This window comes from Embiotoca jacksoni, unplaced genomic scaffold (assembly GCF_022577435.1).
Source record: "Embiotoca jacksoni isolate LCO1_2020_lvr unplaced genomic scaffold, fEmbJac1.0.p SCAF_9, whole genome shotgun sequence".
Classification (NCBI taxonomy): Eukaryota; Metazoa; Chordata; class Actinopteri; family Embiotocidae; genus Embiotoca; species Embiotoca jacksoni.
Genome location: NW_027185447.1, coordinates 13,154,677 through 13,169,997, shown reverse-complemented (window position 1 = coordinate 13,169,997; position 15,321 = coordinate 13,154,677). Strand labels below are relative to the sequence as shown.

Sequence of the window (15,321 nt, the reverse complement as noted above, 5' to 3'; positions counted from 1 at the left end):
ACCAACATTAAAAAAAAAACAACCAGTGGACCTCATTTGACCGTTACACATATCTTTACATATGTTCCTGTACCTCTGGACATATTTATGTTTAATAATAAAAAAATACAGTTTATCTGTTGATATTTTGCCATATTGTGATCCAACACAGATTTGGGAAATTTCTCTTTGTGATTTTAATGTCTCACTAGTAACCCACAGGAAGTTAAAGACTGAGCTCTCACGTGTGAGGTCTTCATGTAACAAAACAAAGCAACTGAAAATTTAGATTTCAGGTCACAGAAAATAAAATCAGCGAAAACAAAACATCATGTGGAGCACTTCTCTTTAACTGAGTGTATGGTCCCCTCTAGTGTTCATCAAGTTGAATTACTGGAGGAAACATTTGAAAATGTTTATTTGGACAGAATGTCAAACCCTTTTGCTACATGTACACTCCCTGATGACATTTTGGCAGGACTAAAACATTTTAAAAAGGTATCCAAGACACCATTTAAAAATGCTGCACAAAACTATGAGGTGAAAAGAGAAATGAACAAGCCGAACCAGTTATTGTAAGAACAATAAATAAAGCACCACAAAACAAACTCAACTCAAAAACCAAATAATACTCACTCAAGCTAAATCTCCAAACAATCCCATAAGTAAACATAAACACTCGCTTTAAATGTGAAAAACGCTGCTTGTTCTTATGGAGCAACTTTTGACTGCAGAGTTTGATGTGTCTTGTGACAGCTTGACAGTGACGAAATAAAAACCATCACTGCCTTCTTCCTGAAAGCTGAATAAAAAAATTGCCTCAAAACCCGTCAGCTGTATCTGCTGTAAAAACACGCTGCCCTGAAATACACTGTGTGCATGTTGAGTTTCATAATTAAACAAGACCGTCACCTGTTGTTTGTAATAGAGATACATGATAGTAGGCTTCTGATAAGCAAAATTCTACTTCCAAATGAGACTAAGATAAAAACAAGATTAAAATGATTAAATTAAATGTAATGTTGATGAGAGCCCTATTTTTTTTTTTTTAAAAAAACCCTGAGTACAATCCTGGAAATGCATAAATGTATGCACTTTTTTTGAAACTTTTAAATAATATATTTTTTGGTGTAAAACAGTTTGCTGTGCTCATCAGCACACTCACCTCGTAGAAAAATAAACATTTCTTTAAACACCGTCTCATCTAGTCTGTCTCTAAATGTGCGATGGAGGGCTATTCTTTCCATCTCTTCCATCTCAGCTGTTTTTTGGCTTTATTTTGCCCACTGCCACAGTCTGCTGCTCTGGAGTTGCCTTCTTCACCGTCCTTGGCCTCGCTGGATTTCAGGGGAGTCAGCTCAGGTGGGATAATGTCTCCTACCTACGCGTGAACAAAAACAATACACACTGGTATCAAGAGGAGCAGTGTGGAGATGACACTGCTGATGGCGGGCACTTCAGTAACTTCTTATCCTAACTGTGCCATTGTTCTGTAAACAAATTCTAAATTAATGTGAACACTTGAGTTACTGTCTCCAGCCATAACAAGGTGGCAGCAACTCCCTACAGTCTTTTTTTTTATTTTTTTTACATGTTTTATATGCCAAAGTCCAATAGTCGACAATTATGTTTTCTACAGTCGAAAAACTAATTTAGTTTTCTGACATCTTTACCTCCCTTTCTTCACCTCGACACACCCTCCACCACACACTGTTTTCCTGAACTGACAGTTGAGATTATTGCTACTTAATGCCACAGCAGCAGATACCACAACACACACTTCCTCACAACAATTTGCCGATACCTGATTCTGGGACTAAATGTAAATATGAACTTGTTAGGAAAAATAGTAACTCATTGTCAGTGTGTAAATTAAGTTACTGTTATGTGTGTAAAGTTTCCGTTAGTCTATGCATTAAACTGTAGTTGAAATGTCTCATACTGCATGCACATTCCACGAGTTCCTCTTTTGCAGTATATGGCCCCTCGGGGGAAGGAGGAACTGGCTTATCTAGTTTAGCACACATAGGTTAAAAGCAAATGGATATTAAAAGCAAAAATACCCATATAGGAGGCAAAGAGATAACATGCTGTTTTATAACCCCATGTATACAATAAAAGGAGCAAAGAGGGAAGTCTGTGTTGGAGTTGGCTGATGCCAGGTGAAGAGCTTACAACTCTAAGACCTGGCACGGACTTCCCTTGCTGCAAGTAAAACTCAGATTTGGGTCCAAGCCTTGTTTTGTCTGACTGTGGGTTTGATTCTTATACTATCAGCGCTATGTTATAGTTCTGAACCTGACAGAACTGCTTCCATCTCTACCTTCCACTTCCTTCCTTTAATGCACGCAGCTTTATTCAGATATCTGTGGCTCGCTGCTGTCATTTGACAAACTGCAGGATTCATATTACAGCACTGCAAATAACTGACTGTTCTTAGCTAGCTGTGGGCAGCAGGAACCAGCTGTGAACACAACTTAATGCAGATAACTTGTTAGCAAACAGTTGCTCATTCATTCCTCGAGCAGTTGGAGAGCAACATAATCATTTGTCTGCGGTCCACTTTCTGATCACCTGGTGAGTGAAAGTCTAATATTCACCGTTCTTCGAACTTTGCTGCTCAGTGAAGCTGATGGAGCTGCAGGTTCAGGTGATAATTCTCTGTAGCGAAACAAGGGAACCTTTTTATATCACGGTCACGCTGTCATGAGATACAATATGATTATTAAAATATCAGTTATCAGGATGTGTTAAGTGCCATGAAATAACCCGTGTTGTGATTTGGCGCTATATAAATAAAATTGAATTGAAGTTATAGCTACTTTAAGTCCTCTGATGACCAACTGTTATTGCCGTGTGCAGTATGCATAGATGTCCTGTATACCATGTCACTGCTGTATTGTGATAGACACAGACAACACAGGGGCCAGCTCATTACACTTCCCCATGCTACTTGTACTCTACATTTCCTACTGTAAATGATCCCTTCAGCATTGTCACTGCATGCAACTGTAATTCTCGTTGCTGTAGATGATAAAAAGTACCTGAGGCTTTGAGAAGTTATTTTTCGTGCACCACTGAACAAAGTGCTTCTGGGCAGCCTCCAGACTCTCATCGTCTGTCTTCTTACAGTAGACCCTGATCAGCTGCTCAGCAAAGTGCTCCGGGAGAAGTTTAGACACCTGACAAGACGGACAGCATCACATAGTTTAAAATGAGACATAAATCCAAGATGGAGACATTTAAAAGACATGGAAAACACATGAAACTGAAATGTGCGAGTTGCTCATGTATACAAATATTTAAGATTTAAATTCTGTGATCGTTGCTTCAGTTCTGACCTGGTCCTTGCGTATCTGGAAGGCTTTAGTGAAGTCATTCTTGCCATAGAAACGCACATTGTTGATCGGGTTCTTTTCCTTCATCCCATAGTCCAAAACAATGACCTAAAAAAGATGGAGAAGTTTTTGGATCTAAAAGTGCAGTCAGTCACAAAAGGGAAAGAAACTAAGTTCACAGGATAAAGGAATTCCCTCCTTTGGGGCTATGGACAAATGAAGTGTATGAGATTAAGTAATTAGATGAAAAACTCACGTTGACTACAAAGTCCTCTGGCTTCAGACCGACGGCCTGACTTCCACTCTCAGTGTTGGACAGGGATTCTTCCCACATGTGAATAATCTCCGTCTTTTAACGAGAAGAGTCGACAGATGATACTTATTTCAACTCGGCACCATTAAGTGAGTGACTGAGAAAGTTTTTAATCAGATTGGTATCATATCTTCATATAATAAAAAAAAAAAAAATAGTAATGAGCATATTGTAATTAATAGAGATTAGAATAGAGAAGAGTGGAGTCGAAGCATCAGGCATTTAACAAAATCAGATGTCTTCGCTCACTCGAGCCTCATTTGAATGTCAATTAGCCTATTCATGATAATTTAACATCTGTATGTTATTACTGTCAGTTATTCTACCAAACAATGTTGTCATACAAAATTTAAAGCGCTCTTCAAGAACCATAATAAATCATCCCACAACCCAGCTGCCTTTCTTTTCTTTTAATTCCATTCGACATCGTTGTAAAGCACAACAGTGCTGTGTAAGTAAACGTTACTCTTATGATGATGTAAGAATAATATACGATCGGTCAGAAAGCCTTAAGGATCCGTGACCTGATGGAAGATATTCAATTTAAGACATGAGGCACTTTCAGACCAAATAATGTCTGTTGTTGGCAACAGTTCAACATCGATGCAGGAAATGCATGTAGCGCCAGACAGAGACAAATAATCTGATGAAAAAACTCAACTGAGTGAATTAGGAGCGACCAGGCTCTTATTATTTGCCTTGTTTTCAATTTGTACTCAAAATACACAAAGTTTAAACTCATTCTTAAAATTTATTATGCAGGAAAATTGTCTGAACACTAGAGTTTGTAAATCTCAACTCAAACTCAGTCAGGCTCAATTTGGTCACATTTAGATCAGGCACAGATTATTTCATTATTCTGGTGGGATTCAGAGTGTTGGGCTCTGCACTGCAGTGGATAAATGATCTAGACCCTGAAGTTGAAGATGAATGTGAAGTAGACAGTCTCTGTTTTCATTCACTAAACAGCTGCCCTGTAGCCACCAGCTCAGTTTGCAGCTTTTTTCTATTAGATATTATTTCTATTGCTTATTCTGAGGACAATGGTGGAGTAGGTAGTTTTTCAATGTGGCCAGGGACGTGTTTACATTCACACTGCACATGAATTTGCAATCGGCTCCGGCGCGTCTTGGGTGTGTTCACACCTGTACTTTGAGCTGTCCACTTATGATGGGATCACCAAAGACTCATTTTAAAGTCAAGTGTGACCAGGGCCACACAAACCAACACACACCTGAGTTAGGGTTTTTTCTTTGTTTGGGTGAGTTTCGCCCAAACACTTGTAGAGGCGCCGATGGATGATGTTGCGCAGGATCTCCCTCGCCTCTGCCAGCTCCGGGGAGGAGGAGTTGAGTATTTGTTCAAACACATGATCTAAAAGACAAACAAAGAAAAATTCGATTCCAGGGTGGGTAAACAAAGCAAACCAAGAACATCAAAGTTACTAAATTACTTATTTAGTGTCTTTATTTGAAACTATAAAAAGTTACATGAATAAACTTGTGGTTTTCAGTCAAAACGTGCTGTGTAAAGAACTGCCACAGAAGAATATTACAAAGTGAAAATTGTTTTCAGTGCAAAGCACAAAGTAGTCTTATTTGAAGATGGTTTTCATTCCTCTATATTATATCTGCCTGGATTCAAACCAGGGTTGGGATAGTTTGTGCAATAAATCATTATTGTTTGTATATAGTTCATATATATTCTATAGGACTGATACAAAATAAAAATTGTACACCACTGACAGAGGAGTAGCACACGAAGTAATGTTTCATTGTGCTTTAGAAGCACACCTGTTCAATTAGTGAACAGGCTGAGACCATTTATTGTTTGATAACCTTATTTTGATTCCTCATAAGGCAAAAAAAAAAAAAAAGCTGGCCCATGTGATTAGTCTCTCTCTCCTCCTTCCTTTGGCATCAGCAGTATTTTAAAATACAAAATACTCATATCCACTCACTGCTTGCATTACTGATGGTACAGATTTTCACACTCCATTCTTGGTTTGTGTTATTTTATTTTGAATAAATTTAACTTGTTTTAAGTGACCGTCTTGCGTGGACTCCCTACTTGTCGCATTCTCTGAGACCGTCTCTGTCTTTGTGTAAATGTTCTGCAGACATGAGTTAACAATACAACGTGTCTGTGTGTAATGACCTGTCAGCTTGGTGTAGGCCTCCATGTTTTCCATGGCGTTGGAGAGATTGAACATCTTCCCTTCTGAGCCTGAAATCTGGATGTGTGGATCGGCTTTTAAGAAGGCCTCCGTGATCCTGTTAAAAAACGTCCAACACATCATCACTTGTGAACACACTTTGCTGCATTCGATACGAGAGGTTAAACCATGAAGGAAAGCCAACAAGCTGCATCAGAGTGACCAGCTACTCACATCGTCTCGATGATATAGCCAACTTTGTGCTGGTAGGCTCTTCTGTGGAGACAGTTCCTGGTGTGGAACAGGTCATATAGATTGCCCACCTCCTGTTCAATAAATTATAAAAGAATTATCTTTATTTTAGTAGCCAACTTTCATCTAATTTGAGGGCTGTTTAAAATTGGATGAAAAAAAACAACAAAAAACAGCCGCAATAAAGTCAGCACCTTGTCTCGTGTGCAGATGAGCTTCTCCCCTTCCACCTCACACACCCTGGCAAACTTCAGGAAGCGGCTGTGGTCAAAGTTGTTCTGGATGCCCAGGTGGTAGCAGTCCCTGAGTTAAGCGGGTAAAGAATTATGTGGGAAAAAAAAGGTATCAGGACTGAACAGAAAATATACATTTTGGGAAATTAGTATTGGAGAGACAAATCAATAAGCCCCACCTGGCAAAGTAATCCCACTTATCCACATCAATGCCAGTCTTTTTGTTGGCCACAATGTCGTAGAGGAAAGACTTTTCTTTTGGGCGGCCTTTATATAGCCACTGCTGAGACGACAGGCAGAACAATGAACTTAACTGGTCAAGTTTTTTATGCATTCAAGGTGTTAGCCTTTGGTTTGCAGGTATTGTCTGTGTTTTTATAGTAAAAAAATAAGCAATTATAGAAAGATAGAAATATTATTATAATATTATAGACATATAGCTAATACAAGGACAGCTGAGCTTGTTCATTATATACGAGTGAGAATATACGTATACATACACATACATAACAACAAATGGACAACAGGGTAGAGTACAGAATCTGTAGGTGACGGGTTTGAGGTGGTAAAAGTAAACAAGCCACTATTACCGGCGTCACCTCACCGATAAACTTGCATTTCGCACTGTGATGTCTGTAAAGTTTTCTAACTGAATTTTCCAAGAAATCTGTACTCTTAAGATCAAAAATAATAATGGGTTGTATATCTAAAAAAACAACCTTAAATTTCATCCAAATTTGGTGCGGTCTATAGTGGGCTGCTCTGAAACCAAACAAATTGGGACTTTGGAAGGAAACAGAAAGGGAAAGCCACAAGTTTCAATCTTACTTTAGTTTTGAAGGCTTTCTGCTGAATAAATATCCAAAGGCCACTAAATACTGAAAGGTCTGTTTACACAGAAATGATAGTGAGCCACAACCTCACATATCTCTTACTAGGCTCTCCCAGTAAGGACTTTTTTTTTTTTTTCGCCGTTAAAATAGGAGTTTTTCCCTCCTACCTTATGTGGGAATTGTTGAATTGTTGGGTTTCTCTGTATACTACTGTAAAGTTCTGCTGTAAGGACTTTAATGTTTTGTGTGCCATGAAATAACCTGTGTTGTTATTTGGCACTATATAAATAAAATGTTATTGAATTGAATAGGCTGACATTCCACTTTTATAGTATCGTATTTTTCTTATTTAAAAAAGAAATAAATTCTAATCCATTTTCGAAGGCGTGTCATAATGAAATTATTGTGTTGCTGGTGCTTTGAGATAGAGAAACGCCCACTTAAATGACCATTATCTGCCCACCGTGAAGCCAAACATCAGTGCCGTCACTTTCGTCCATATGCAGGTCAAATTATAAATGCAAACTGTATGTACAGGGTTGTAATAGCGAGCCAGTAGGGGTTCAAAGAAAGTTTTATAGACAGTGTGGTAAATTACTTTATATACAAATCAGATATGGCTATATGAGCTACAATGCTATTGATGGATTGAACACATTACTTGCAGGTACCTCCTTGTCTTGAGCTGCTTCAGTGTCCAGTGGTCCGTTAATCTGCTCCTTAATAAAGTCCAGGTCCACTCTCAGGTCCAGGCCGTGCTCCTCCATCACTGGCTCCAGGTCGTTGTCTTTCACCAAGTAATCAAACATGGCGAGAGAGGCCTTCTCATGCTGCAAAAGATACAAACGTATTAATAATTAACATTCAGTAGTTCTCATCAGTTGTCCTTATCCGAACAACGCAATCATTATCTAAAGCCTTTAACTGTCACACTATAAAGCCAAATGACGTTAATGCCTTTTTAAAAAGTGACAATAAAAGCCTTCTTTACAGACGATGCTGCTTATTGCTGTAACTTCACACCATGTTGTCAAGCAGCACAACTATGGATAAATGAACCAAGTTTATAAGAACAACATTATTTAAACTGTCCTTCACTAAGGGAGCAGAGTTTAGTGGGTAAGGTTAAAAGCTTACATGATTTGAGAGTTTACCTGACAAGTGAGTAGAGGATTTGTGTCAGATGGAACAGTTTAAAAACTATTGAATTCACTGATGATTTAGATGTAAAAAACAAAAAAAAAGTATTTAGGTTGCAGTGCAGAGGTGACAGCCCACATCCTTTTCCTGTTACTTTTGAAAAATAGCCGTCTGAAAAACCTTTCTAGACAGCAGTCATTATCTGCCCCTCTGCCTTTTCGAGTAGTTCTGTTGGTTTCCAGACACCGCATGGTCATCTTTTTCAAAATATCTTGCTAAAGCAGTTGGCAATTTATTTTACGAGCACCAGAACAGGGAAATTAGAAATCAAATAAAAGCTCTTTAGAAATCAAATAAAAGCCTTTTAGGCATTTAATGCCAAACAGAACTGACCAACCTTTTTAATAGTTGCTAATCAAAGGGGGCATATTCTGTACTTAATGTGACCCCATTTGTTTCCCTTAACTACTAGTTTCATTTAACATTTCTATCTCTCCATTATCTCTACCCCATTTATCCTGAACAGGGTCATAGTGGGGTTGGACCCTATCCCAGTTGACTTTAAGTGAGGGTGGACAGTCTGCCAGTCCATCACAGGGCCAAAGAAAGACAGACAATATAGCATTTAAATCAGGTGTTCTTACCTTCCATTTAATTTCTGGTCGTGCTTTGGGGATGAACATACCATCAAACATATGTGAAAACGGTCCATGTCCTGGAACGGGAGGAATACAGTGTGTGAATGTTTGTGAATGTTGCACTCGTGCTGTATCCCAATCTGGAAACTAAATGATGAGAAGCATAGTTTTACTTCCATTTTCACTCCCGCACACACCCTGGACCAAAAAGGCCAATGTCTGAAACATGTTAATAATCTGCGTACCACTGTGAAAGCAAACACGTTTAAACTGGAGGGTTATAATTTTTTCATATGCAAACCCTTATCCTTATCTTTTATATGCTTATGTAGAGGCTCTAGAAGTTGGTTTAAGTTCACCTGGATGTCCTCTGCTCCACATGAAATGTATGTTAGTGTCTTGTGTTTTGAAGAGTTACTAAAATCATAGACATATTAGACTATGGACCTGTGAGATTTTTGTGCGTTGTAAAAGTTACAGGCAGTATATCCACAAAACCACTCACCCAGGTCGTGGCAGAGCCCAGCGATCTGCACACAAAGGATGTCTGTGGGAGAGATGAGGAGTTCTGGCTGCCTCTCATTCAGAGCTTGGACAAATTGTCCTGCCAAATGACACACCCTACACAAGCACACAACAGAACAACTTATTCCAGACCAGATATACAAAGAAGACACCACAAAACATGACGAATAGATAATTGTGTGGAGAAAAATAATTAGAGAATTTGGTATTACTTGGTAATTCAGTGAATCCTTGCAATTAGTTTATTCAAACGGGAAGATTATTACATGGTCACTTAATATACCGCAGCCTTTCACCGCCATTGATTCACTTTATATTTCTGCAACCCCAATTGTTGGAAATTGCCAGCAATCCTTTTCATGTCAACCTTAGTGCGACAGGAAGGTATTTTTTTTTTCTTGGCATAAGGGGGAAAAAAACCCCGTTTTTTTTGTCCCGATGAAATACAATTACAGCATTTGCTATTGTGCGTTCTGCACCGCTTGATTATAAAATGCAGTGTTGACAACTTCCAAATTTGAGTCCCTATTGACTACAGAGTGAAAACTGTGTTTTGTATTAGTGAGACTACTTTTAACATAGTGTGTGTTTGCATTTACTGTGGTTTTGGAGCGTTACATGTGTTTTTAACAGCAAAACAACGTAGGTTGATGATAAACCCTGATCTAACTGGGAGCATACCCAATGCAGTGTTCAAAGCGGTTGTGGGACGCTCCAGGGAAAACGAAATAGGTCCCTCCCAGCTGCTTGATGTTTCGTAGTCTCTGGAACTGAGGTGTGTCTATGATTTTGATGAGAAGTGGATGTAACTCCACATGTCCGTGGATGGGATCATTGAACACCTGGCAGTCGGCAGAACGACAAACAGTCATCATTCATCGTCAACGCAGAGAAATGCCAGTATGCCAGTTGCAGTGCTGCAATATATATTTGAGTGAAAGGGTGGTTAGAAACCAGTTTTCAACCAAGACATCGGGATAGAAACCCCAAGTCCTTATTAATAGATCACTTCTCTGAACAAAAGTTTCAAAGTTCTTTATGAAAAAGAGACTAAGACAGGACGGGCTCTAAACACAGACATTAGACATAACTCAATGCTGACATCCAATATACCTATATTTTTTTGTGTGATTTAAAACATGATGTAAAAAGATAAGTAGATGTAAAATGGGAAAAATGGATTAAAAAAAACAAACAGGCTGTCAGTGCAAGAGATATTTCTTGGTTCTAGTAAATAAAGCTGCCACCTTGCTCTCTTTAACATTCACCTCCAGGGATTTAGGACCTACTCTGTCTTCATTTCACACAAAACAATCTTCCCTTTTAACATTGTTTTGTTGCATTTAACCTTTATCTGTCTGTTTTGAGCTGTAGGCTGAAAACAAATAGGGCAGAGGATGCGTTTCATACAGAGACCCAGGTGTTGTTTTATATTTTCACTGCTCGTCACAACAGAATGTCTTATTTATTGCTATAGCCTTGAAAGCGTGAGACGTGAGGCTGTTGTTCACCTTGTTTGCCTCAACTTGTCTCTGCCACAGTTCCCTGAGGCTGTGCAGGATCTCCAGGCGGTCACCGAGACACCTAAACAGAATAAAGCAGAACGAAATGGAGTATCATGGGACTGAAAGAGCTGACGAGGCAGGAAGCAGTGGAAGTAGTATTCAGATCCTCCATTTGGGTATTATTAGTGCATAAGCAGCAAAATGAGATTGTGAATCATTTGTATAGTTCATGAAATGAAACCATGCAAGAAGTTTAGAGGCAAAAATAACTATTTTGTGGAGCCGTTAACAACTTATAGACTTCTGAAATGTGAACCTGACAACACACTGCTGTTTGAATGGCGTAAGAAGACAAAAAAAAAAGTTGGAAACCACTGGTTTAAAACTTGTTTTCCTTCCATTTCTGGTGGCTTTAGGGGCTGTAGTAGCAGTGGGCATTTATTTTAACAAAACCTATGCATTTTTGTGTTTTTATCTAAAATGTATCTAAAAATGAGCTGTCAGCCATAGAAACGATAATAACCAAACATGGGTAAAAGAAAGTGTGTAGTGAAGCTATAGTTAGGTGCTGCACCCAAGTATTACAGTGGTAAAGAAACCCTGGAAGCGTGTTACATTATCCATTGTGTCAAAAGTTCATATTAAGAGTAAAAAGTGGAGTTTAAAGAGTACGTTATTTTCCTCTGAAATTTAGTGGACTGCAAGTATAATGTAGGGTCAAATTGAAATGTTCCAGAATAGTCCAAGTGCATTATAGATGTACTGAAGTAGAGCATTTGAGTAAATGTACTTCACCAATGTGTGCTGGAAAGTGAGGAGAGAAACGCAATCGGGGTGACTCGATCTACTATTAGTGCTCTGCATTGATGGGAGGAAACTTCCCGTGGTCACATTTCCTTGCATGCACACTTACTCTACGCCAATCTTCTCGAGGTTATCATCCTGGAGATACTGCAGCGCCACACCCTTGATGTTGTGAGCTGAATGACAGAAGAAACAGGAGTTCGGATGTTTGCTTTAGATGTCATAACAGCAACAAACAGACAGGCGCTGAAAACAGCCAAGAGATTTATAAGACTGCCTCTACTTACCAGATATCAATTAAACCAGAAAACAAACCTTTAAATGTATGCTCCCATTTTCCAAGACCCGCTCGTCGAAGGTACTGGCACGTTTCCTCCACTCCCCATCGCCTGTAATCCGAATCCGGCTGCCGGACCACTGACACTTTCTTCTCCGGCGTTTTGAACTCGTCCGCTGGGCTCACAAAGGCTCCTGATGGTCTTTTGCGATTCGACATGTTGAGCTGCCACACAGGCGGTTCTTCGTGTTAGTTACGAGAGACGAAATCCAGACGAAATCGTTGAGCACGCCGACTGCAACAGCTGATCTGACAGACTCGCACAGGGGATTCACGGGAGGTGAAAAATACCCGGGTTTTGTGTCTCTGTTGGGTGCGTCAAGTTAAAAAGAAACGCAAAGGGCCTTTCCGGTTACCGATTTCAAAATAAGATAATGACAGCCTCAAAATAAAAGTCCTTTGAATCCTTTGTTGAAACATTGACAACTGGCTGAATAAAACCACATGCTACAGGATTTATAGATCAAAAATATTTTCATTTTGTTGAGTTATAATGCTTTTTATTAACTTAATTCCTTTAATGCTGAATTATATAAAGAAGTAGGCAAGTATGCAAAAACAGCTAAAGTTACCAACATGTAAATTTCAGTTATTTACCACAAAATCAGACCGTGCCTTTTTGCAATGTGTTGCACCACGGAATTACCGCAAAACAAAAAACACAGGACTACAACCTGCTTTCACTTCCAAACAGATCCAAACTGGTTTGAAAGGGCAGGTTTTAGGCAGAAGATATAAATTATTCACCCAGCAGTAGGGCCTATTATGTTATTTTAAAGAAATTAAAATTGCTGATAAAAATAGGTTTCTGTTTCCAGTCTTTCTGAAGGCCCTCTTTCCCTCTCTACCCTACTACTAAAGTGATAGAGCCCCAAACTATTGATATTGCTGATACACCATCTTCTTTTGGTATCAGTAGTGCCAAGAGCATCAATACCAAAATTTAAGAGAATGATCCATCACAGACCACTTTTCTTGCTGCACAGCACATGGACATTTAGGCCGACCATTAAATTAAATCTATTACTCACAATAAAGTAGTGGGCTACAAAGGAATGCCTTGTGTGGCATATTATTTTGTGGCAATAAATACATACTCATAAGTAGCTATAACAATACAGTCATGTCATGAATCATGACATATTTCTCTCTCTCAGCTGCTTTTAACAATAAAAAGTATTAATTTTGATATTGTCACTGGGGATTTTGGCTGATATTATTTGGTTTCAAATGAAAAGTAAATTTTACCCACTGCTCTACCACATCTCTCTAATATTCCTGTCAGTACAACATGGCACCTTTTAACGAAAATGCTGTAATGCTTGAAAAAAACCTCTGAATGGATTAGGTTGTTATGATTTTAATTTGGAAGTTGAACCCTTTGCTTCCGGTATATTGTCGTGCGCTTGCTGCACCTGGCTCCTCATTGGTTAACGTGCTGTAGAGATGGTGGAGCGAATGGAGCGGCGCGCAAACACCAAAACCCCGCATTACGTAACGTGACGCAGCGAAACAAAAAATATTTAAAGGTGGCCGTTTGAAATATTGTATTACTACTAATTTCTTATAAAGAAAGTATGGTTATAGTTTGAAGTTACACACACGTGGTCTCAGAGAGAGCAGCAGCAGTAACACCCGAGTTGGCGTAACAGCACTTTCAGTCAAATCGAAGATGAGGAAGTATGATGATTATGCTCATAATTGCAATCATGCGATTACACAGGTCAATAATTGTGACACTTGTAGTGATTAACCACTGCCTTTAAATCGGTATCAATTCTCTTAGGCCATTTGCCTTTTTAATTTTTTAAGGTATGTGCCATGTATGTTTTTTTCACTCATTTCAGAGAGGTTTCCCCAGTTCTTCTTTGTATTTAGTAGTCTGTCTCCGTTAACTCTGCCTCTTTATGTGATCCCAGACTGACTCCATGGTGTTGAGATTAAAGCTCTGTGGGGATCATACTACCTTTTGCAGGACTCCTTGTTCTTCTCGCTGCAGGTAGTTCTTTGTGGCTGTTTGTGGGTGTTGTCATGCTGTAGAATGAATTTGGGGCCGACCAGACTCCTTGTTGATGGTATTACGTGATTAATAAGAATTTAAACATCTAAAGTGCCTGAAATGTTTGCACACTGCTGCGAATAGTTAAAAAAAAAAAAAAAAAAAGGCACTATAGATGAATGTTGAGTGCTAATCTGGCACAACATTTTAGTGGACTAGTATACGCTGCTCTTGAAACTAATCATCAGTAAGTCCATTTCAGGTTATACTGACAAAAATCACGACACATATACTACATTTCGTATCCTTAAATCCCTATAAAAGGGAAAAAAAAGTCTTTTAAATAGAAGAAAAAGGGAGAACAGAAGAGAGTGGGGTATCATGTGGGAGGGATGTGTAATATGGATTCAATTTTATGTGTAATTTTATATCTGCAGAATTCCCTCTAATGTTGGGCGAGTTTAACTCTAAAGACACACAACAAAGAGTAAAAGAGCTTTATTTCAAATAGACCAGGCACCATTAGTTAGGGTTAGGGTTAGGATGTGTAAGGTCCCTTGGGATGCCTTGGGATGCTTGAAACTTCACGAAATGTGTGACATACATCCGGCGTGGTGAGACGATACATCTGATGTGTTTTGCAAGTGGGCGTGGCCAAAGGGCTCGCTCGCCGTGACACAGGAAGTTGATGTTTAAGTAATGAAGTAAAACATTTTGTGATTTAAAAATAGATCGAAGGGAACGTGTTTAAAGGATTGCGCCTTATCTTATCTGATGAAAAACACAAACTACTGCTGAAAACCGGCATATATGGATCTGTTTGAAGTTTGTTTGATGCGGCAGGAGATGCTGCAGGTGGTGGTGGTGATGATGATGATGATGATGAGGAGGAGGTGCTGCTGCGACACACACTGATCACACACTGACACGATGCTGTTAAAAGGGAAATGTGTGTGTGTGAAACGAGCCTTCCTCTAAAACAGGAGGCGGGCCTGTCGCGAAGGAACATGGTCTGACAGGCCAGTCTGCTTTTTAGGGTGCGAAGCCTTATTGTTTTTCAAGGAATTATTTTTCTCTTTCTTTATTATTCTTACGAAAAGTGATTTTCCTTTTTGGAAGCTTTATCATATTCAAAAACTCATGAAAGTGAATACACATATCTCTCCCGGCGAAAAATTTCGTATTCTAGTGGAGTCACGAGTGGGTGTGGCCAAACGGTTCGAGAGCGCCCCCTACAGAGATGCCCCGGTGGACACATTTAACTAAATTC

General features: G+C 39.1%; 1 protein-coding gene across 2 annotated transcripts; it reads right to left on the bottom strand.

Annotated features, from left to right (window-relative positions):
- Positions 1-380: 380 nt before the first annotated feature.
- LOC138193257 (deoxynucleoside triphosphate triphosphohydrolase SAMHD1-like) lies at positions 381-12,334 on the bottom strand. Of its 2 annotated transcripts, none has more exons than XM_069141176.1 (16): positions 12,031-12,334; positions 11,825-11,891; positions 10,918-10,990; positions 10,088-10,248; positions 9,387-9,502; positions 8,888-8,958; positions 7,775-7,933; positions 6,450-6,553; positions 6,232-6,340; positions 6,020-6,111; positions 5,788-5,903; positions 4,865-5,004; positions 3,574-3,666; positions 3,321-3,425; positions 3,024-3,161; positions 381-1,360 (listed from the first exon to the last, which is right to left on the bottom strand). In XM_069141176.1, the coding sequence occupies exons 1-16, from the start codon at positions 12,209-12,211 to the stop codon at positions 1,214-1,216; spliced, it is 1,872 nt and encodes a 623-aa protein (XP_068997277.1). In that variant the 5' UTR covers positions 12,212-12,334; the 3' UTR covers positions 381-1,213. The 2 variants fall into 2 exon arrangements, with proteins under 2 accessions (XP_068997277.1, XP_068997278.1); XM_069141177.1 differs by having other exon boundaries at positions 6,450-6,550.
- Between the last annotated feature and the right edge of the window lie 2,987 nt (positions 12,335-15,321).